Raw genomic sequence first — 24708 nt, 5'->3', positions numbered from 1 at the left:
GGTTGATAAAAATACCACGTCCAGTCCTTTCACATGCTGGTGTTTAGATGTCTCGTTTCTAAACGACAGCATGTGCAAGGACCGTACATGTTTGCTTCTTTAAATATGGAAACTGAGGGGTTCTAATCTGGTTAAACAACTGAAGTCATGCTGTTGTAGGCACAGACGAAATGCATACATATTGTATACAGTTTCCATAGTAACTGGCAGATAAAACAAGGGCCCCATGGCGCTGCCAACAACTATGAGAGGAATAAATGGTTGTGAAATGAGGATAGTTTCTTCCTTGGAAGTATTTATTTATTTTTCCCTTGGAAGATCTTAGTTTGTTAATCCAAGATAGTTATGTGATTATTATGCTGCAACTGTCTGATGGGTTTTTACATGAAAGGCTCATACGCATGGACTTTAAGCTTGCTTATTCTCATGGCATGGGTAAAGCTTCTTTACCAAAAGTACACTTTTATTAATGTTAACATAATTTCTGTGTCTCAGAAGAACATATAATATTCAGTGGGACCCGTCCAAGATTAGGTTCTAACTTCACAAAGTCTGTGTGCAACAGTGTAGTCTTTTCTGCACACTTGCTGATTGTGTGCCTCATTTGAGTCCAGAAGGGAGGGTGGGGTTATGGCAAATAAATAAATCAGCTGAAACCAAACTCTTTTCTTGCATTATGAACCTGAATTCTTTCGTAACTTTTTAATGAAAAACTAACGTTTCTCTTTTTGGCTGTGTGGCGTCTCTGTGGCAGCGTGACATCGATCGGCCACACCCTCTAAAATAACAAGTAGTCACGGCAAGAGAGAGACTTCTAGATGGATGGATGTGATGACTAAATAAGTAACAGGAATGAATGAGCATTATGATGGTGTGTGACAGAACGGTCTTTGTAATAGTCACATCCCCTGTAAAAGCAAGCATTGAAAATGTCAGAATAACACTGGGCTCAATGGGACAGGAAACAATACGAATTTGAAGAGTATTATTACAACTACGATGACAACGTTGTAAACCACATTTAAAAAAAAAACAAACAACAAAAACCATAACATACTTTATGCAAATGTCACATTCAGCTTCTGTTACAGAGCACTAACATTGACAGGACTTTTGTGTAGATTGTTTGAAAACCAGTTCTTTGACAAAGTTTTAACAAAGTTTCTTGTTTTCCTGTTTTCCTGTTTTCTTGCACTAATCTGTGTTGTGTCACTTAAAAAAAGTTGTTACTCAGAGGTGATGGGACACAGAGCTGTGCCTTTTTTTTCTTCTTTATGGGACTTAAACTTATTTTCACACATTTGGAGACTGTAATTAAAAATTCTGTACTTTACCACATACTACCACATTCATCACTACAATTTGCATCCATTTACACAATTCATGCATTACTTTTCTGCCAGAAGCCTCTTGCATCTGTTTTGCTCGGCTCGTAAAAGACTCAGAGATGATTGTCTATAAACGAGTGAGTGTCTGTGAATGCAGTAAGGACTGTGCTGACAGCAGAATGATTTCCTCTGTTGGAGGGGACTTTACACTTGACATTCGAGTATCACAGACACACACAGAGCATCTCTCTGTTTTATAATACTCAGGCCAGCATTTCACAGTATCTCCATACAGTTTTAATGTGTGGGCAACTAATATACACATACACGTAGAAGTGCACAGTGATCCCACTGAGAAGTTATCCCGTCATACAGAAAAGCGAAACCGTACGTCTGTCAATCAGCTCAGGTGATAATTTTTGTAGAACAGTGACACAAGGCCCAGGTCCCTTATCTGCTGTACCTTTTCTTCACATATATGTTTGTCAAATTCATAAGTCAGTGTTTTGACACCTTTTTTCCTGGTAGTTTTGAACTCGCCACCTTCCTTCAATCAACAGTATTAACATCAACCTGCTGTACTTCAGTATAATTGCTACTAAGTGGGCTAAGTGCTAAGTGCTTTCAGTTTTGTTTTGTAGACATTCAATACATAACACGCATTATACAACCCACTTACGGAATAATACATTCTGTTTAGTACATACAGATACATCTTTTCACATGGAAAATGAATTAATAGGTAATTTATATTTAGGTCCAAGCCCGAACCTTGTGTACTTGAGGTCAGAAAGGATTATCTGCAATAACCCATAATACTACACATCATAATAAAGAATGAGTCTTAAAGGGATGCAATTTAAATAGGACATGAATAAAATTATGACCTGAATTGATTTTGTGTCTTTATGTTCTCTTTCAGAGACATCTGTTTGTCTAAGTCTACATTTTAAAAATAGCTCGTCAAACTTTTACTGGATTTTTTTTTATAGCGTTTTCGCTCCGTCTTGCGGTTCCTGTCTGTTTTTTGATCTGACACCATAATAAAATGTTTTCATGGCACAGTTTGACCGCGGCTGATATTTTCAGCACTTAATGTCCTGATGCTGGTTAGTAGTTCAGTGAGCTTTCATTTCTGAGATTTGCTCCTGAAATTGAGTACTAATGTTTTTTTTGTTTGTTTTTTATTCTGAATTTATTAAATATATTTTTTTCTCTCTTTTGTTTATTTTTCAGGTGGCACAAAAGATATTGGATCAGCATTGACCAGGATGTGCATGAGACATCGCAGCATAGAAGCTAAGCTCAAACAGTTCTCCACGTAAGGAATATTGCTAATATTACTAGTTTACACAATTCATACTTTTAATCTTGTTGCAGTTAATCTGCAATAAAATGGCTTCTACTCCTAATTGTTACCTCACCAATCACTCCATGATTTGACATTTTGGGTGTGTGGATGACCACTGCCCCTTGATGTGGAATGCTGGGAAAAGAGACGATTTGTCTGGTAACATGTGCATCTGCAGTGTCTCAGTAAGGAGGGGCACAGCAGATCTTTGCCATCTCACCCCAGCACACACACAGACACAGACACAGACAAGGGACTCTTTAATTTCAGTTGGCATTTCAGTGGAGATTCCATTTGGATCTCCATAGCAGGGCCGTGTACTTTGGTCCTGTGATCACCAGCCACCCACTGACATGCCCTATGTGGAGATGTCTACAAGGAGAGAACTGCAGCTGTCCACCTCACACTCAGCTCCTGCAACACACTCACAAATCCCTCTTGGAAGGCGTACACACTTGGGTAATGATTGACAGATCTAACTGCACAGGCTTCTTACTTCCTCCTGTGATGCACAGTCAGACAAAGGGAGACATTTTTCTCCCCGTCTGTGTTTTTCTTCTCTGTCTGTTTATGATTGACACAAGCCTACATGCCACACAAACAAACCAGACTTGATGTCTTGCAAGTCTGACAGTCTGTCTGGCTTTTAATTTGATTATAAAACATATCCTAGCATTGTGTGGGGAAATGATACGATTTCATTTTCTAATTGCTATCTATTCATACCAATGTATTCTATTTAAGACAAAGAAAAATAGGCACTTTAAATGATTTAGTTGATCAGACCGAGCGCAGATTGGAAGTGACTAGCCTGCTGTTTTCACAGGTGCTTCCAGGAGGGTCTGATCAACCCTCTGCAGGAACAGATGGAGGAGTGGAAGAGAGGTGTCAACACACTGGACAAGGACCATGCAAAAGGTCGGACAAACAAGTGTAATAACACTATCAAATGACGTGAAGCAATGAACTGTTTTTTTTCATTAGTTCACTAGGTGATATTCGTGTTGTCACACAAATTTTTATATGTTTGTCTCCCCCAACAAAAGGTGTAATTTAGATCTACCTTAAACCAGTAAATAGGACGTTTCTAACTTTGTGTCTTTTGAAATAGAGTACAAAAGAGCTCGGCAGGAAATTAAGAAGAAGTCCTCAGACACTCTGAAACTCCAGAAGAAAGCAAAGAAAGGTATTAAGAAAATATTTCTTTGTTTGAAAACTAAAGCTTCTTGAACTAAAATAAGAGCTGAATTTAATGAATGCCTCACTAACATAAATACACCGTAGCTTTTTGTTTTTATTATCAGTGCATAAAAACAGCTACCTTTGGAAATTAATGATTTGACAACTTACAATATTGTACCTCCTTATTAAACTCCTTCATTCTCAGACTTCTTTCAGAGACTTTTCAGATGAACAACCAACAAATGAAATACATTTTCCTAAATTTCAATATTTAATAGTGTTCCCTTTTAAAGATTTTATTCGGTTTCATGCAAAAGTAGCAATGAAGATGGATCAACTGTTTGAAAACTGAGCCTGTGCTTTTACCATAAATGATGCATTTGTTCTACCTGACAGACTTCAGACTAAATGTTTTTTTACTGTGACCTCTGGGTGAATTGTGAAGCGATTTGTCTTCTTTAGTTGATGTGTGTAGTTCCTGTTAATCTTTGGTAGATATTTGTAAGTATGTGAGAAGTATTATGAAAAGTTAAGTGTATGAAATGGTCCAGCTGAGTAATCAACATGAGAAAAATGTTTGCCTTTCTAAACTGTAGATGTGAGACTTTGCTTTTTTATTACACAGCATGTATATAGAACAAGTTCTTTCTGACTGGTAGTCGTGCAGATATGGTAAAGTTAAACATTACCTTACTTGGTAAGACTGTTCAAGAGGACAGAGGCTTTTTCCTCTGCAGTTCTCTAGGCTCAAGCTCTACATTAACCTCCTACCTTGAACAAAAGAACTATACATGCACATAAAGGAATTAGATTAGTCTCCATTTGTTATGTATTCCTAGTTTAAGTTTTAAATCGTTGGATTAGATTTAGAGAAAATGAAACTTTTGCAGGTACCAACTATGCAAAAAGTTATCATATATCAGCATGATCAGGTTAGATGCTTAACCAGTAGCCCTGATTCAGTTCTTGTGTTTCGTCTCTGTTAAGATAAATCAACATGTTTTTCGTACAGCTATCAGGAGTAATTCTGGTGTGTTAATTCAACCAATATCTGTATCTTTATCATGGTTGTCTTAAACACCTGATAGTAGTATTGGTTTAAAGAAACATTTCAATTAATTTCTCTAGCATCACATTTTCTCATATTCCAACCTTATAGCTACAAAAGCCTGCACGTTAATATGATGGAACAGGGCCAAGTGTTTATGGTTTTTCCGTTCATGTGCATCTTTTTCCTCTGCTTGTTTCTATGTGGTTTTGATACATCCGTCACCTTTTGCTGCACTGCAGCTGATAATCTTGGTAAGTCAGTTTGTGAAACAGACACACCGTCAATACTGTTGCTTATACCACAGTGCTTTATCAGTCATCATGGTTTCCTTGTGGAGCAGCTGTAGATAGTGACTTCATACAAAGATTAAATAAAAGTAAAAGCTAGAGAATGCTTGCATGGTCAGTTTTTTCCCGTTTCATGTTTTTACTTGAAAAGACCCTGCCAGTTTAGTCTTCCCAACATATAACCTTGCCTGTCAGAGCCTGGCTCTATTCTTGTGTTGAGTTGGAAAATGCCAGTTAAAGGCAATAATGAAGTTGGTGAAAATGGCTCCTACTAATACAGGTGAGGACCAATATGACCCACTGTGCCCACTTTTTGAAACGGCCTGGAGATGAAATTACACACAAAATTGCCACAGTCCGTGCACCCAAAGCTAATGATGCTACATTATCATCTTGTGTTTAACCACAGAATCACACATCAAGCTGGAAAAGAAAATGATCTAACAATAAAATTCATGCTGTTTCGCCAAAGTCCATCGGACCTGGTCTGGACTATAAGTTTTCTCTCTGTCAAGTGACAGACCTAACCACAGAACCAACGTCCCACCTTTGGAAATGATGAGGAATGTCGTTACAACTTTTGATGGAAAAGTGCTGTAAAAATAAACCTGGGTTGGGCCAAGTTAAGCAACATCTGATGTTTATCTGTCTCCTAGGAGAGATTTGTTTGACCCAAGACCCCAGCAGAACTAAGTAATAGTCTCTAATTGAAACTCTAATTTAATCACTGACCATGTGAAAGCTCGAAACACTAATCTCATTTGTGGATGCACATGCATCTCCATGAGCGCAGAGTGAGGACACTGTTGACACCCTCAGTCAAATAATTCAAAACCAGTGTAGGAAACAGTAAAAGCTCAAGTTGGTCGTTGATACTCAAGTTCCCCTGTTAGGAGTAAACAAATTAGATGACATGTGATACTGTTAAGAATTTATGTGAAAAAAGGTGGTGCAGGATTTTAAGGATTAGTGCTTCAGAGTGAATTCTCATGCCAGGTACATCACACTATTTTCTTGTTTTATTACATGTGATGTCAGCCTAACACACTGTTCAAAGCATGTGCAACCGGCACTTAACTGTCTCTTAATACTGAATTATAGCCAGTGAGCGCAGGTCTTCAGTGATTTTCAGTGTTTAGATGTGGTTGAAGGCAAATAAGAAGTAGCAGTAGTGTGCTTGTTGTTTACACAGTTAAACAGATGCACATGTTTATTGCACAGAGACCAGCAATGGTGAAAAACAGAGTTGTTTACATTCCAAGTCTTGGGGGGAAAAAAAATTGACTAAGTACTAATCAGTTCTTACTTTGTAAGATTCTACAGTTGCAGTGTAGGAGTTCATCCCGGCATGTTGCCAGCCCAGTTAGCAGCCATGATTAACCTCAAACAGCATATTCGGCAAGTCTCAATAAAATCAGGGGTGTTGCTTTTGACATTAGCTTAAAACATGTTGATGTACAGTAATTGAACAGAAAAAGGACTGCATTGCTTTTGAATAGATCAACTTTTACCAGAAGTAAAAGTACAAATATTGCTCAAGCTACTCAAAAAACAGCAACAACAAAGAAATACTTGCCTTTTCTTGTGTTGAAGATAAACTATTCTCATCTTGCATTGGTGCTTTTCTCAAAACACTTTGGTTTTGTTGAGAGAACAGATTTGAACTAGTGGACAAAAAATGTTAAGGACAGCTTAGACTTAAAGTTTAAAACACGAGTGTGAACCTGTTCTTAATCTCTCTCTCTCTCTTAATGATAATGTCAGTCTTTTAACTAAATAATTGACAAGACAGCAAGTTGGCCCAAAGATGCCATTAATGAACTTGATCTTGCTGTGGGAACCAGCTTAATGAGTGAGGCCTGTCAAAGCTATTTCACATTCAGACATACAGCCAGCTCCCCACAAACCTTTGCACAATATAATTGTACACTGGAGTGATCCAAATGCTCCCTCTGGATCAATATGAGACTAAATATGCTGTATTTACTTGAATATGCACTTTCCAGTCAGACCTTTACAGTCGATTTACTTCGTCTTGGGGTCTATAATGTAATATAATGTAATATAGAGGAGCTGCTTTAAACACTAGCAAGACTTATATTCAGTCTAGCACTCAACTTCCCCCGCACAACCTTGGTGAAACCTCTTAATATTTCTATTGAAATGTATCTCATTCTGTCAGCAATTGTTCATTCTGTATTGATTTACATTTGAGGACTTCAGCATGATTTGCCTGTGTAACTCTTGCTTGTTTCCTTATCATTGATTTGCATGATGCAGGGCCAGACGACAAACACTTTGTTGTCTTCACTCAGACAAAAGATCAAACAAAGAGATTGCAAAGTTGTTCGCTGTCAGCCTGACCTTGATCTATCAAAGTTCAAATTGTGTGCACACGTGTATGTGTAAGTGCAGCTTGAGTGGTTAGATATTGTACTGTACAGTGAGGGTCAGTTGCCAGACTTCCTGCCTCCTTAGAGACCTCAAGAGGGCTTGATTTGCTTTGGGGGTATCCTCTTTTAATATCACACACACACACACACACACACACACACACACACACACACACACACACACACAGTGCACACAAAAATACATATCAAAACACACATTTCTGCTGACACATACCTCACAAAGATGAGCCGTATTGAATAAGACCTTGAGTTGTTAATGGTTTACTCTGGATTTACATATTTGTATAAATCATGCATATACAAAGTATGAGAAACAGATGGTCTTGTAGGTATATTTCACTCCTGTCGTTGTAAAAGCGAATACACACAGTGTTTCTGACCTCTGTCGAGTTTCTCCAAGGAATTTAAGTATTTGACAAAGACAGAAGGGGATAGATAGTTCAAATTGTCTCTCACTTTAGTTATCTTGTCATTCTAGATTGACAAACAACAGATTAGCCTGACGTAGATAACCTTTTTTGCCAATTCTTAACAAGAGACTGGAAACACTTCAGTGATAAGAGTGATCCTTCAACCTGAGGTGATAGGCAAAGTAGTGCAGACATTCAAATGCCAGTATTCACAACAGCAGCATTGGCAACTAAAGTTCAAATCAACACTGGAAAGATGTAATGGAGATCAAAAACACTAAATTAAATGTCTGCAAATGCCCAATCATTGCTGCATAGTCATTGTTTGTGACACTGTATGCATGCTACTGTAGGATAAGTATTCTTTTTGCTTTACTTGTAATAACAAATATGTTGCTTGTGTTTCCAAGGCCGTGGTGATATCCAGCCCCAGCTGGACAATGCAATGCAGGATGTCAGTGATAAATACATTCTCCTGGAGGAGACGGAAAAGCAGGCCTTGAGGAAGGCTCTCATAGAGGAGAGGCAGAGATTTTGCTCTTTTGTAGCCATGCTACGGCCTGTAGTGGTGGGTACATAACTTTTACCTGCTTGTTGATAAACCTGTTGCATACTCTTTTTTTTCCCCCTTTTAGATGATTATAGGAATGCTCTCCTACACCACTATAAAATAATGTCTTATTTTAGAGTTGATCAACTCATGAACTTAGGATAATTTAGCGCACACACTGTAATTATCTGTTTTACGTGAAAGTATCTCTGCTGTCTCTGCTCTTTGTTCTTGTAGGATGAGGAGATATCTATGTTGGGAGAGGTTATCCATCTTCAGACCATCTCTGAAGACCTCAAGGGCCTGACCTCTGACCCGCATAAGCTCCCCCCTGCTAGTGAACAGGTAAGAAAAAACATCAGAGATAAAAAGATGAAAGAAAAAAAAACACAATCTTATACATTTTATTTAATTTTTTGTCTATGTAATGTGTTGCACTCCCTTCTGGCTTTGTTTAGTTACTTTTCTTTGCAACATTTATGAGTAGTATGGATATTTTCTCTCTCTTCCAGGTGATCTTGGACCTAAAGGGCTCAGATTGTGGTTGGTCATATCAAACACCACCCTCATCCCCCAGTACCACCATGTCCAGGAAGTCCAGCATGTGCAGGTAAGCTCATGTAGCAAATCACAAACCTTGTGTTTTCAGATGGGTGAAAGAGAGACTTTGTTTTTCAACACACATTTACCTTCTGCACCTTTTGCAATTGAGATTAAAGGTATTAGGATTGATTGATTTCATGATTCCACTTAAAATAGTCACCAGTCTCCAAGAGCTTAAGAGGACATTAAGCTGTATGGAGTCTGTTGCTGCTAGTCAGTGGTTTACAGCACTACAATGGATTATTTTTATTAATTATGGATTTATATTTTGGCTCTACTAAAATCTGAAATTCTGTCATTTTAAGGTTAGCAAAATAGTTTTCCTTAAGTTATGCCTGCCACCTACTGGTCAAAATAAACTGGAATAATTTTCACATTTTTCATTTTTATTCACAACTATATTAATAGTCATGATTTGCTACAAACTTATGGTATGGATTAACCCAAAAGACTGAGATATGAACTGTTCAGACCATTCTTTCTTCACTCTTCGCTTCTCTCTGCTTTTTTGTGTCTTTTGGTGATTTTTTTTTTAGAACTGCTTTAATGGTTTAATGGCATTAATCCATATCTGGGTTTTGAATTGCTTTGCATCTAAGCTGTTATAGCTGTCTTTGGTGCCGTGGTGATGTTTGACTCAAAACCTTGAATTATATATCCTATATATGACCTAGACCTAGATATGACCACTAAAAGAACCAAGTAAGATCTTTTTCTTCTAACATAATTTTTGCTCTGGTAGTGCATAGCTTTTACTTGTATTCAAAAAAACTAAACAAAAAAAAATGTAATACATAAATTATTGCAAGACAGTGGCTATTCTGCAAAATGTATTACAAAAAAAAAAAAATTGGGGCATGTATAAAATGGTATTGAAACAGAATGACTTTACAGATAATTTAAAAGCATGCGGCATCTAAAATTGTGCAAAACCTGTATATGACCAGTTAAAAAATTGAAGTGTGACGTACTCCTGAAACGTACCCTCTAATGGATGTATTTTAATAACTAATCATCTTACTTGCCTCCACCAAAGTGAAGGTGATCCCTGCTTTTATAAAAATAAAACCTCCATGGAGAAATGCTGCACGGGTCAGAGCTGAAAAAAGTGTCAAAACTGAAGGTAGTGGAAAATTAAATTACAGGTTCATTATGACGTCTATAAAAGAAAGACTGAGCATATATAATAAGGAGCTGAGGGATGCAAGGCAATCATATTTTCTCATATCATTGCCAAAAACAATAATACACACACTCTGTTCACTACTGTTGACAGGCTAACAAATCCCCCCATGTAAATAGATCCTGAACTCTTATCCAACTGGGCCTGCAATTAGTTTGCATCTTTCTTTACTGACAAAATTCAGAAAATCAGTCAGTCAGTCAGTGACTTCAATTCAATGAAGACAAAACAGAAATAATAGTGTTCTGAGCCAAAGAAGAAAGTTAAGACTGCACTCAGTGTCAGGCAGTAAAGCTAAAAACCAATAACCAAGCCAGAAATCTGGGAGTGGGTCTGGACTCAGTCCTGAATTATAACAGCTGCATTAAGATGGTAGTGAAGTCAGTCTATTATCACCTAAAGAACACATTGAGGATTAAAGGACTGATGTCTCAGCAGGACTTTAGAAAAACTTGTCAAACCTTTTATCTTAGACTGGACTGCTGTAACGCTGTTCTCCCAAGTCTCCCTAAAAAATCCATCCAACAGCTGCAGTTAGTTCAGAATACTGTCAGAGTCCTCACTAAAACCAGGAGAGTGGACCACATAACTCCAGTTCTTAGATCTTTACATTGGCTTCCTGTCTGTCACAGAATAGATTTTAGAATCCTGCTGTTGGTTTATAAACCTCTGAATGGTCTCAGGCCAAAATACATCTCTGATCTCCTGGTCCATCATGAGCCACCAGAACCCTCGTCGTCAGGGTCACCCCTACTTTCTGTACCCAGAGTAAGAACCAAATACAGTCTGTATATTACTGGTCTTGTACATGAAATGTGCTATACAAATAAACTTGGCTTGCCTTACTGATAATTTACCCGAATAAGCTTGCACAAAAAGTTAAAATAAAACATTTTTTTATCTCTTCTCATAAAATTATGTAAAAGAAAATAGGAATTAAAAAGGGAAAAGTTCCTAAAAATATTATACCAACTTTATTAGCAACGGTGTTCAAAGAGAGCATAACAATATTTAGTTCAATACTTTATTAATTCACAAAATGAAATTAATTAATAGGTTAATACATTCATTATAAGGTGCACTCTAAGATTTAAATGGTTTGCAAATATGTACCACTCAGTTTTGTTTTTTGTCGCTGCATTCCAACTTTGTAGGAAACAGAAATATTGATAATTAGCATTTGAAGTTTTTCCGTTTTATGAGCATGTGTGGCTAATACAAACACGATGCAATGCCTCATCATAGTACACAAGCGTTTCAAGCAAGCTATAATTGAACGGTTCTTGTCCACTTACCCATTGACTTTGTACATATTGTTAGATTTTGATATGAATTAGACTTTGTGTTTATTGTATTTATGCTTTTCATGGGGGATTTGTGTGAACTAAGTGGCATGTAATCAGGGATTTCCTGGCTTTAATTGTTGTTGACTTAATTTTAAGAGCCTCTTATGTTGGTTTGATGACATTGTCTTCAGTCACTTCTTGCTGCATCTTGGTGTGCCGTGTTAATTATTTCCCACCCTGTCTCCTCCACATTCCCCCAATCCTCTGCCTTCATATTTTGACTTCTATTCTTTTTTTACTTCTATTTAATCTATCTTCCATCATAAATCCATGACTTTTGGTGGACTGTGATTCTCTTTACCTATCCTGTCACTGCCAAACCTCTTCCTCTGGTCCTCCCCTCATTCCTGGCTCTTCCCCCTTTCACAGTAGTCTGAACAGCGTTAACAGTAGTGACTCCAGAGGATCCAGTGGCTCTCACTCTCATTCTCCTTCCTCCTCTTCTTCCTCTTCTTCCTCACACCACCTATTCCATCACCCCCGCCATCGATACCGCAGCTCCACGTTACCCCAGCAGGCCCCAGCTCGGCTCTCTAGCATCTCTTCCCATGACTCGGGCTTCATTTCCTCATCACAAGACCAAAACACATCGTCCAAATCATCCTCGCCAATGCCAGCAGAAACAAAGGTAAGAAAAAAAAAACCCTACAGATACCCAAGCTCATCCATAATTCTGGATCCAACTCCCTAGCGAGAGTCAGTCTCTATGAGAGACAGTTATCTGGCAGCAGTAAGTGTCTGTGTGATCATGGTGAAGTCATTTCACTGCTATTATTGTAGCATAAACTTGCAGTAAATTAGTCTGCCTCCGTTCTGGCCCCGGGCAAAACAGATCAGGCCCACCAAGCCTTTAAAAAGTTGACCGCTGTGGCAGACTGTGGTTTGGCTAAACTTGGAGGCTTAAGCAGACTTTCTGTTCTATTTACATTAAATGAATCATAATGAAATTACATGTTACAATGTCACCAGCATGTTTTACATGCATTAGAAAAACGGCTCTATCAGCAGGTCTCCGTTTGGTAGTTAAATCCAACCAACAGACAAAAGCTGTGAGGTAATTACCGGGGAGATAGCCCGAGGGATTGTCTGAGTGGGGTTTGTGGTTTGAAACCAAACCGTGAGAGCAGCTGCAGTGGTTGAGGTTTTCATATTCTCAGTTTTGGTTTAGTTATGCTCCAAGTTTTTACGATGCCCCGAAGATGGTCTGGCGAAACAATGTCCGACCCATCTACAGTCCAGTCCTGGGACTTGGCCTTCCCTTTGCCTCATTCTGGGTGTAGTTACAGTAGTTGGTGTTTGAAAGTGAACAGTCTGGTTGGTTATTTTTACAGATCTCGCTTTGATTTCTATCTGTTCTTGATCTCCACTTATGGACAGAAAAAGACTCTAGTGCCAGTTTCAAGCTTTCATCTCTTGTATTGAAGCAATCGACACATTTATTTTCGTACTTAATTGAAATGTTGTAGTATAAAAGTTGGTACAATTGTCATGGCTTCAATAGCTCGTGCACACAACTGTGAAGACACTGCATGACAATTTCACTAACATATCGGTGCTCCTGTCCATGCTGTGAATGTTAATATAACCCTTCTGCCGGTGCATCTTCCGTACAGTCTCCTCATTCATTTGGAAGTACTTCTCACTAACTGCTGAGACCTTTTGGAAAAGTTGCCTCAGCTGTTTAACAAACTGATTCCCAGTGCTTGTGTCTGCCTGACCACGAGTCTGTCTTTCAACTCTTCCCCTCCAAACATGCCTGTCTGTTTCCCCCATCTCTGTCCTCCTGGTTGGCTGTTTGGCTGCCTGCTGCTACCCCTCTCTTGTCCCAGCCTTGTCCCAGTTCCAGCTCCTCTGAGATGTCAGAGACTGGGCAGCTTCTCAATGACTGCAGCTCCCCTTCTTATGTCGCTGCTGCTGCTGCTGCTGCTGCATCTCAGCACGGTACTGACGAGGTGAAGAGCACCCTTCCACCCTGAATCTCATAAGCATTAAACACACTTTTATTTTTTTCACTCCAAGCCCAACATTTGCTTATACAAGGTGTATACTTTAATTTGATCACAGAAATCTAGAAATCAAGAAGACACCAATCTGCCTTGTAGGGCTGGGCGATTTTGGACAAAAATAAAATCCCGATATTTTTCTCTGAAAACCAGATTTTCGATTTCGATTTCGATTTTTTTTGTAAAACTACAAAAGACAATGGAATAAATGGTTTCAAATATTTTATCTTTATTTTTAAAGAAAAATAGCAAACAAATTTGAATGAAGTGCAATTGAAAGATACTGTAAATCCTCCTTGAGTTTAGTAAAGTGACAACATTTACAATTTTCTTGACCAAACAAAGACTAGACGAGCTCTGTCTGTAATGCAGCCAGCTGCAAAAAAGGAAAATCGATTTTCCGATTTTCCTTTTTTTAACATCGATTGTGATTAATAAATCCGATTTAGATTTAAAATCGATTAATTGCACAGCCCTACTGCCTTGGTTTCTTTGAAAAGACTTCTCCAGTTTTCACTTAGTTCAGCAAATCCTGTTTGATTATATTTTTATGTGTTGATCATCACAGATTCATTTTTTTATGTTCCTTTGAGTTATTTTTCCTGTCATGTATATGCTTTGTTTTTATCATTTTGCTTTTCATCATTTCCTTAATTTATGTCATTGTGTGTTTGTTTCTTTATTTTCTCTGCCTCTGTTACCATCCCTCCTCCCACCGACACGTTCACTACCAGTTGTCCAACGGTTTTGACCACCACAGTCCGGCAACTTCCCCCTACCTGTGTAGTAATGGGGGCAGTTTGGGCTCAGCGTCAGGAACTGCTTTCCCTTTCTTCCCTCCCTCATCATCTACCACTTCCACCTCCTGCCCCGCTCGCTCATGGTCCCGTCCTGCCTCCGCGTTGCTGCCCGACTACACCCCCTACTGCTCAGTGGGTTCCACCCTGTTCCCTTCATCAAAAGTGCCCAGCTGGAAGGTTTGTTCTTCTCCTCAAACTTGATGATCGACATAATCCTGTCTTCCTTGTTCCAAGTTTGTTCATATACAGAGGCTCAGCAGCTTGCTTTTAAAATAAAAAGGAAAAAAAATAAAAGATTCTTAAATTATCACAAAAGGCACATTTGAGAAATGTGGACAATTAACAATAAAGATAAACTTTCTGTACAGGACTGGGCAAAGCCAGGTCCATATGACCAGCCTATGGTCAACACACTGAGGAGGAAGAAAGACAAGGAGACACCAGCTTTGGTGGACAATAATGGGACAGTAAACGGTGGGAACGCTCCCTTACTGGGCCAAACCTCGACTTCAGCGCCACCTCCTGCTGCGCTGCAATCACCAAGCCAGTCAGAAGAGAAGAACAGGATCATGTCCACACCTCTAAAGGTACTTTCTTTGTCTCTCCCTAAATAAAGTTTTGATTCAGTTATTGTAAATGAGTTATCTGGTTAAGCACTTTTGTTGTCAACTAATCAACAGAGCTTGCCATTTTTTTAACCGCTTGGTCTTTCCAACAGTTACTCACTCACTGTTTTATGCCTCTTATAACAACAACATGTTACTGAGTGACTAACCGGTCACAGTCATACTTTTCCGTTCACCTATTCTCTTTTAGACTCGTGTGCTTGTGCACTAGAATGTGAAACTCTCCGTAACCTGTTGATTTATTCTGGTTCAGTGATCTCAATGTTTTACTACTTGTTTCATCTGTTGGCAAACTGCACCACATAATACAAACATGTTTCTGCTCATGTTTCCTATACAGGACTGTCTCAGAAAATTAGAATATTGTGATAAAGTTCTTTATTTTCTGTAATGCAATTAAAAAATCAAAAATGTCATACATTCTGGATTCATTACAAATCAACTGAAATATTGCAAGCTTTTTATTATTTTAATATTGCTGATTATGGCTTACAGTTTAAGATTAAGATTCCCAGAATATTCTAATTTTTTGAGATAGGATATTTGAGTTTTCTTAAGCTGTAAGCCATGATCAGCAATATTAAAATAATAAAAAGCTTGCAATATTTCAGTTGATTTGTAATGAATGCAGAATGTATGACATTTTTGCATTACAGAAAATAAAGGACTTTATCACAATATTCTAATTTTCTAAGACAGTCCTGTATAGGGACTCCTTTGTAATAAAAATAAAATTTAAATACAAGCAAATTCCTACTAACAATAGTCACTGATGACGTTCTGTTACTTTCAGTAATGTATAAAGCTGTTTATCAGACCTTTGTTTATACAAGTCTGTCGTTTAATTTAAGTCTTAGGTGACCTCACATTTAGACATGTGATGTTTCCCGTCACACCATGCAGACGATATAGCTTCCTGCCAATAACGTTACCGTTTAACTACTGTATCGTTTGCTCCTAATGACTGTAATGGCTTTCATGAATTGTATTGTATTTTTGTTTTTTTTTCCATCTGTTTTTGTCCAGGTTGTTGATATGGAGGCTCATGAAGAACTGGCCCTGGCCCTGTCCAGGGGTCTGGAGCTGGACACGCAGAGGTCCAGTCGAGACTCCATCCAGTGTTCCAGTGGCTACAGCACACAGACCAACACACCCTGCTGCTCTGAAGACACCATACCTTCACAAGGTCTCCTAGTTCACTCCCAGCCTTTGTTTTCTGTAATCATCATAGTATACGATGCTGCTTCAGTACATTAATACCTCCTTGCCTTTCTTTTTTTACAGTGTCGGACTATGACTATTTCTCTATGGCTGGAGACCAAGAGCCTGAGCAGCAGCAGACGTCTGACTTTGACAAGTCCTCCACCATCCCCAGAAACAGTGACATCGGTCAGTCCTACAGACGCATGTTTCAGACCAAACGACCGGCCTCCACCGCCGGCCTGCCCAGCACACACGCTCCCTTTCCTGGACAGGGGACCTACTATGTGGGGCCTTATCCTTCCACGCCAGGCCACACAGGAGCTTATTCATCTATACCTACAGGTCCATATCCTCCCACTCCTACAAGTACATACACAAATAACCACTGAAGTACAGTTGGAAATGTTGTTTTTTCAAGGCTGAGTACATCTCATACGAATTATTCAAAGAAAACCTATTAATGCCACTCTTTCCTTTTTGTACAGGCCACAGTCCAGTTATAGTCACCCCCGGGGTCGCCACAATCCGCCGCACCCCTTCTTCCAAGCCCTCCGCCCGCCGCTCGGGCTCCGTGGGTGCAGGCCCCATTCCTATCCGCACTCCTGTCGTCCCCGTAAAAACTCCTACTGTGCCCGATGTGCCAGCGACGGTTAATGGGAACAGAAGTGCAGAGGAGGTGGGAGCAGGGCAGGAAAGCCCAGGTTCTACAACGTTTACAGGACCAGAGAACGGTGGAGCGCTCCCTGTAGAGTCCTGGAGGGGTCAGGCCTCCACCAATCCTCCCTCTGTACCCCTGCCCAGCCATCAGCAGCAAGGAGAAGGCGAGGACGCCGGAGACCAGGAGCAAGGAGACATGCTGGTGGCGATCCGCAAAGGAGTCAAGCTCAAGAGAGCACCCACCAATGATCGCTCTGCACCGCGAATGGCATGATAGCACGCAAGTATCACAAGAGGCATGTGGCTTCTTGTCGTAGACTTGGAGCTCCTTCTGTAAAGCATCTGTATATTTTGGGGGGAAAAAAGTTTTACAGAAATATTGTTCATCGGAGTCCAAAGTACAAAAAGAAAAGGCTGCTTCGTTTGCTTAATTGAGAAATCTGCTGTAAATTTTCGCCTGTGAGAACTTCTCCCTGCAAGAGCCTTCGACTCACAATATGTAGATATGCTATTCTACAGGTCCACATATTCAAATATGACATGATGCTTTAAAAATACTGTAAAACCAACTCAGATATTTGACCAGAAGTGGAACAGAGGACCCTCTGATTGTGGTTTTATAAACTGAGTCATTTTACAAGTCTGTTTGAGCTGTAGGACAGGACCTAACATCCAACATACAGTAGGTCTTCAAACTGGATTTTAGCCAAAGAACTCAAGTGTTTCAGGCCCGCAGATTTGTTGTGGTAGTTCAGAACTTAAAGATACACCAATGAATAACAGGAAAGCATTATAACACACAGTGTCTTTAAAAGGACAGAAAAGACATATTTTGGACACACTCTCCTTCACCCTTTTGGACAGTAACTGAGTTAAATAACCAGTGTGCACACACTCGGTGCTTTTGAAATTCAATGTAGAAAAAAGGTAAACACAAGCATTTTGATTGTCTGAAGACTTGACAACATTCATCTCAAGCACTACAGGACACCAATACTGGACTATTGATCTTCCCTAGAAAGCATCGACTTCACTGGCCAACTGATCTGTATGGACATCTTACATAGAATCACGCCCTCTTGGCTGAAGGAAGACGGTTTGCTAATCCTCCAAGGCTCCAATGGATGGTGCTTTATTCTTCCACTGGGTTTGAAAACCAAAATGCGGTGTGTAAAAGTCCACTGAGCCACCGCGGACTGTACAGCTGCAGGGCAAAGAAACTGAGACTGTGCAGCAACCTGAGTTGTTGGTCACTTCAGTGTAAAATAGTAACATTGTTAGACATTATGTTATGTCCTGGTTGCTTTATTAGTTTAAGTATTTACACAATTTGTGAATAATTTTGCACATCTCAGCTGATGAGGATTCTGTTTGTGTCTCGTCCCAACTTTCTGCCCGCTCCCCAAAAACTGATATTTAGGTCAACTGCCAATTTGCATAATCAAATAAGATAGAACGATCTTCATCTTGCAAAGCAATAATAAGTGAATTGGTTTAATGTCTTCGATTCTGTGTGCTTCATTTATTCTGATATCTACATGCTGAGCTTTGTAGATACTCTTTGTGGCTTGTTTATATAGGATCCCCTTCTTTTTTAAATTCCATTTATTAGTGATTTTACAACCTGCTGAAGATTAATTACTCATAGCGTTACTAATAAATGTCTATGTGCCAAGTATAAAACACATTATATCAAATTTATATAGACATTGCTAAACCTTTATAGAAGATAATGAAGCAAAGTATTTTTGATGTTGTGAAAGTTCTCACTTTAAAGCCGATTTCTGTCAAATTGAACGTTTTGTTTTCTTATAAATTTATATGACAAGTATGTTTATGTCCTTTTGATCAATTAGACTTTAACATCAATAACATCCATCTCTTGTCAGACTATCAGACGTGACAAGTCCAGTATGTACTGAAAGTGTGACCCTGAAAACAAGAAAACCTTATCATTTAGGGATGGTTATTTTTACTTATACATTTTCATTTTTCTTTTTCTGGACAATAGTCTCATTTTTGTGTTTATGAGGCTCACCCTCAGACGGCAGCGATAGACTATAAGCTAAATAGGTTGTTAGCGTCACTAGTTAGACTATCATTGGATTTGCATTTAAGTTCAAGCACTGTGAGACCACGGCTACTACAAAGTGTATGGAAGTGTAAATATTGTTTAGTGGTAAAAGTTAGTCCAGGATTTCTCACATTTTAATTTATTTTCTTTTTCAGTGTTAAATATTAGTCTTCTTTCTCAATCTGTCTGTTTTTTACTGACCGTAAAATACCAGTTATACAGTTGTTGTTCATCTTTTCAACGATTAGTCACTGAAGTCCCTTATTTCACAAATATTCAGACTTCTTTTTTTCATCTAAATTCATGCTGGTGTGAAAGCAACTTGTTTATACTGAGTTTGAGTTTTGACTTGCATCAGTGTTTTGGGTTTTGTCTTTTTTTTTAACAAGCAGACTTGGACAACCTTCATTTTCTGATTGTTAACATAAAGTTTTATTTTTCCTTTGTTAAAAATGACTTCAGATGGTCACGTATTTTGCGATGACTGACCTGAGAGTGAACTGACAAAAAATATTTTACCAGATTTGCTAAAACTGATGGCAACATGACAACTGCTCCCTGATTGAATTTTAAACGTTTCTATTGATTTTATTTTTGTCTTCATATCCTAAACCCATGTTATCAACCTGTAATTCCCCCATATTTAAATTGTTAGCATAAATATATATTATATATTACCAAATGTCAGTATATTCTATAAATAAGAAGTTTATAGTTTGTGAAGTTTTGAACTTATAGTTAAACCCATTTCTAGTTAGTTTTATCTCTTTTGCCCCTCAGAAGAGAGTTGATCTCTCTGTCTGTCCTTGTTAAGTTCAGGCTGTGATGCATTTGGTTTCAGGAGGTTAAATGTAGCTATTGTTTTGTGTCCTTACAGCTTAAGCAATACAATAAAAATATATATATACTAATTTTGCTTTGACTTACTGGGCTCTTGATTGTACAAATGTGTAACCAGCATGTCTATAAAAGCGTCAAACATCCGTCCAGATCATCTTTCTCAGAGCAAAGTTTCTTCTTCTTTTTTTTTTTTCTTTTAATGATATAAATTTCCTGGCTTATGTTTTTAACTGTAGGGAGAGGAGCATGGGACCAGTCTTATGCTGAGAGCAGCATGAGACCAGTCTTGTGCTGTCCAATTTTTGTACAACACAAGACTGGTGCAAAGTTGTTTTTTCCAATGAAGCCCCTTCCAGCTGTTTGAAAAATCTGGGAAGTCAGCTGTCTGCATGGGGAAGGCTCAACACTACAATGAATCCTGTATGCCAACAGTGAAACATCCTGACACTGTCCAAGTTTGTGGTTTCTTCTCATCTTCACAATCTTCACAAATCATCAAAATGTCCTGAAGGAGCAACTTCACCAAAACAATCCAGAAACAATCTGGTGATGACCTGCGTGTATTCCAGCATGATAGACCATGATATTACAAAGCAAAAGTGATAATGAAGCAACTCAGTAATCACAGCATTGGAAATGTGGATCTATGTCCAGGATCCGCCCCACATCATAACTTCATTGAGAACATGTGGCAAAACTGAAACGGTGGGACAAGTGCTAATACTATTTTTATATATTTATATTAAAATAAAAATAATAAGACTGGCTCTTCATTGGACAGATTTTGGCCTAGAAATGGTTACCCAGTATGCCATGAGTGAATTGCAAAATTTTTGAAGAGGATTGATTGATGCTGTAAATATTAACTCTGAATAAATCTGATATATTTGCCAATTAAAGCCATAAAGACGTTCAAATGCACTGTGGAAATACTTAAACAGCATGGTATATGAATACTAGAGCAGAAGGGTTTTGTCAACACTCTTGGGGACAAACTAATTACTTAGGGTAAGATACAGTTTTTCATTCTCTCAGTTTACTTGTAATAGGTTTATTTCACATCGATCTTTTGGAATTTTTGCATAACTAAATGATCTGAGACCTTATATCCACGTGAATATAACAAAACAGAATAACCCCATCACCTGATAAACGTCACATTAGAAATAACAATGTTGATGTTTAATTGTGCCACCAGGGGGCGCGCTTGGCAAAGCACCATGACCAACTCCTACTACATTCCTCTATAAAGCTTCTCCAGTGTCCGTGTCATCTTTAGAGCGCTGAAGACGCTCCACTGTGTAATTAAAACAACCCGTTTATCACTAACACAGACGACTTGAACAAATAGTTAAATTTTTGTGCAAAATGTACACCTTTCTCTGTCTGTTCCAGCCGTCAGATTCTTCGTCTGGGTGTGGATTGTGCTGGTTGAGGAAATGCTCCGAGTAGCGGAGGGATGAATGAAAACACACCCACCAGACGGACTCTATTAAACTTTCCAGTATGATACAGACCTGACTAGGGGAGTTGGTATCTAGTATGGAAGTAGATTTGTGTCTTAATTATTCATTAAAAAAAAAAAGATTGCTTCAATCAAAAAAAAACATTTTCAATTTAAAAAAAATTCACTTCAATCAAATAAAAAAAAAACATTTCAATAGAAGAAAAAAAATGTTTGAATGCGTAAAAATATTTTAGACTAAAAAAATGCATTTGAACACTGTGTTTCTTTGGAAATGTTTTCTTTGATAGAAGTGACGTTTTTTGTTTGAAGCAACTTTTTTGATTGAAGTAGTGTTTTTTTGTGTTTGGGCCATATTATGGGTAGGACATTTGTGTCTTTATCATTTAATCAAAAAAGAAGTTGCTTCAAAAAGAAAAAAAAAATATTTTCAATGAAAAAAAATCACTTAAAAAAAACTGTTTCAATCAAAGAAAAAAAGTGTTTGCAATTTTTTGGGTCTCAAATATTTTTTTGCATTCAAATACTTTTTTTCTTTGGTTGAATTATTTTTTTGATTGAAGGGAATTTTTTTTAATTGAAAATATATTTTTTGATTGAAGCAATCTTTTTTTTTGATTGAATATTTAATTAGGACACAAACCTCCATATTCTAGTGACAGCATGAAAAGTGAAAGCAACCTTCATTCCCCTCAATTCCCTTCGTCTCACTAATGCATCAGAGTATCATCTAGTAGTCTATATTCAGATATCAGTCTGAATGCAACCACGTGACTCAATAATAGCGATTATTTATAAAAATATTGCGGCACATTTTCACACCAAAGAACAACGCTTTCATGGTCATTGAGGGTAAAATAAAACATCTGTCCGCGCTGGATGTGCGTACGTCCCGCCGGTGACGTCAGCCCTACGTGCGGAGGAAAGAGACGCTGCCATTGGGAAACGTTTTCCATCCCATCCGCTCCCAGCTAGAGGTTAACCAGAAGAACCTAGCGAAAATGTGATTTCTTTTGTACGAATACATCACCCGGTTGGAGGTTTCAGGTTTCCGTGGGTGTTTGTGTGAGCTCGGAGCGGGAGAAGGGCGGTGTTGCTGTAATTGTCTGGGCTTGCTGGAGGTTGCTGGACGGGACAGCGGAGCATCGACTCAGGTACAAACACAGGACAAGTCAAGTTGCTGCTTGGGTTTTTGCTGCTTGGACACGTTTCCCCGCATTTTAAATGCTGCCTTCCTATAATGTGTCTAAACCGAGCTATATACCAGGTTATATCGTCGTACTGTATATTTTCCAGGACTGCTGTTGGAGGATGTGGGTTGTCATGTCATCACCGTGCAGCGATTGTCCTGTGGTTCAAGGCTGATTTATGGTTCCGCGTTACACCAACAGCGTCGCCGCGTACCCACGCCGTAGCCGTACCCACGGCGTAAGTTCTGCGTCGATTTAACGCGGAACCATAAATCAGGTTAGAGGTGGGTTCAGCCTTGTAGCACCCTATAATGTAATAATTTCCTGAAAATGTAAAAACGCAATTTAACCCAATAGTCATTCTTAGATACTTAAAACACAAAATGTAGAACTCTGGACTGAAAATGAACATATATATTACATTATCTGTCAAGTATTATATCAGTTTTGGAAAAAAAAAAAAAAAGACCCACCTGAAAATGTAATAAATTCCCAATAATGTAATAAGGTATTACATCATCGGTAAAAATGTTATTACAATATCAGTCAGGATATGTTATTACATTATTGGATTTTATTACATTTCAATTGAGTTAAGTGCAAATTTTATTAAATTTTTAGGCGTTATTACATTTTCAGGAAATTATTATTACATTTTAGGGTGCTACAAGCCTCACATAGGTAACCAGAGCCTGTTGTCCTCCTCAGGTTCTCTACCGTGTCTGCACCCCCCTCCTCTCTGAGATGCTGCCGTGCCTGAGAGCGGCCCTGCGGCCCGCCTTCACCCTGACCGCCGGGGCCGGGCTGAGCCGAGCCGGGCTCCGGGGCCCCCGGCCCCCCACCGGGGCGCTGCTGCAGCGCTGCTGCCTGGGCACACACCCGCTCAAGGAGCCCGTGGAGCCGCTCAACTCACCCACAGGAGCCAAGGAGTTCATCTACAGCCTCCACCCGACAGAGCGCACCTGTCTGCTGCGGGAGCTGCACAAGTTCGAGTCCATAGCCATAGCTCAAGGTAAGACTGGGTTACCCCACAATCCTGCCTCTGCCTGGAGGGGACATGCAATACTGTATTTGCAAAATACCACACAGGTATCTGAGATCAAATAAAGTGTGTAATTGTTAAGTCGTTTATCCAGGACTCTCTTATCACCTGTTTCCATCAGTCTCCCTCTCTGTGTGAGGGATGCAATGATGTTAAACCATAGTTTTTGTTTTTAGTTTTGCAGTGTATCTCATCAATCCGGCAGACCTCATGCAGTTGGAAGAATTCAGTTAGAGTAGGCTAATGTGAAGTTGTTCATCTCCAAGTGCTGCTCTGAAGCCGAGACCCCGATCTTTCCTCTACCTGTTTGAATCTACAGATGTTAATTTTAGAATAATAATTGTTTCCCCATCTATCAGATCCACCAGCTCTGGACTAATGCCTTAGTAAACATGTTATGGCTACTATATTCACCTCTCTTTGTCCTCACCTTTTGTTCATAGAACTAACAGCGCTTAATTAATTCCTTTTCCTTGTGTATTGTAGAGTCATCATGTTTATTTCAGACTTTCGGGTTAGAAATCACCACAACTATCATGACTGAAGGTGTGATGATGGCTAATGAGTGCACCCAGATGTCATTACGCAGAGGACACGTTCCTGTGCTCCAGCAGTGATGCCGCCCTGGCTGGAGCTTGCTGACATCCTCACCTTCATGCTGTAAAAATAAGCCTGTGATGTGAATGTGCTGTAGAGCAGTATGGCGGTGCGGTGGCTGTCACTGACGCCTCCAGAGGAGGATACTGATTCTGAACCTCCTGGTCAGCTTTGGCTTATGTATTTATGTGGGTTTATATCAAATGCTTTCAGATTTCCTCCTACAGACACAGATGTCTGCTCAATCTGTGATCCTAATTTGTCTCTAAACGTGATTGTGGACATGCATGATTGTGTGGGTTGGTGTGCTGGTCCTATGATGGACATATGGTCTATCCAGGAAGCAACCTGCCTCTCATCTTAGTTTGGATCTAATACTCTGCCAGATAAAGTGTGCATAGATAAACATTGTTTGGTGTGTGTTTGTTGGACAGCAGGAATGATTACTAGCTAGCACTGCCACTGAACATGCAGGCTTCTTTCTTTTTGTCTTTAATGCAGCTCTC

At 39.1% G+C, this 24708-nt stretch overlaps 2 protein-coding genes across 7 annotated transcripts in view; both read left to right on the top strand.

Moving 5' to 3' along the window:
• Positions 1 to 20051, top strand: part of LOC133427009 (protein MTSS 1-like) — a 49338-nt gene extending 29287 nt beyond the window's left edge. Inside the window, exons 4-17 of one of the 6 annotated variants that reach the window (XM_061716432.1) lie at positions 2565 to 2649; positions 3506 to 3597; positions 3791 to 3865; positions 5152 to 5163; positions 8434 to 8591; positions 8811 to 8918; positions 9086 to 9183; positions 12204 to 12333; positions 13535 to 13657; positions 14443 to 14685; positions 14877 to 15095; positions 16161 to 16320; positions 16419 to 16679; positions 16823 to 20051. In XM_061716432.1, coding sequence (XP_061572416.1) covers positions 2565 to 2649; positions 3506 to 3597; positions 3791 to 3865; positions 5152 to 5163; positions 8434 to 8591; positions 8811 to 8918; positions 9086 to 9183; positions 12204 to 12333; positions 13535 to 13657; positions 14443 to 14685; positions 14877 to 15095; positions 16161 to 16320; positions 16419 to 16679; positions 16823 to 17268 — 2210 coding nt within the window. In that variant the 3' untranslated portion in view covers positions 17269 to 20051. Of the gene's footprint in view, positions 1 to 2564; positions 2650 to 3505; positions 3598 to 3790; positions 3866 to 5151; positions 5164 to 8433; positions 8592 to 8810; positions 8919 to 9085; positions 9184 to 12074; positions 12334 to 13534; positions 13658 to 14442; positions 14686 to 14876; positions 15096 to 16160; positions 16321 to 16418; positions 16680 to 16822 lie in introns of all 6 variants that reach the window. The other 5 variants (XM_061716428.1, XM_061716434.1, XM_061716429.1 and 2 more) reach the window with 5 other exon arrangements.
• A 2248-nt stretch (positions 20052 to 22299) lies between these two features.
• LOC133426993 (transmembrane protein 65-like) overlaps positions 22300 to 24708 on the top strand; it is a 35629-nt gene continuing 33220 nt past the window's right edge. The window contains exons 1-2 of the mRNA XM_061716427.1: positions 22300 to 22527; positions 23272 to 23575. Coding sequence (XP_061572411.1) covers positions 23308 to 23575 — 268 coding nt within the window. The 5' untranslated portion in view covers positions 22300 to 22527; positions 23272 to 23307. The remainder of the gene's footprint in view (positions 22528 to 23271; positions 23576 to 24708) is intronic.

This window comes from Cololabis saira, chromosome 3 (assembly GCF_033807715.1).
Source record: "Cololabis saira isolate AMF1-May2022 chromosome 3, fColSai1.1, whole genome shotgun sequence".
Lineage (NCBI taxonomy): Eukaryota > Metazoa > Chordata > Actinopteri > Beloniformes > Belonidae > Cololabis > Cololabis saira.
Note: the sequence above shows the minus strand (reverse complement) of the source record. Positions and strands in the feature narration are given on the sequence as shown.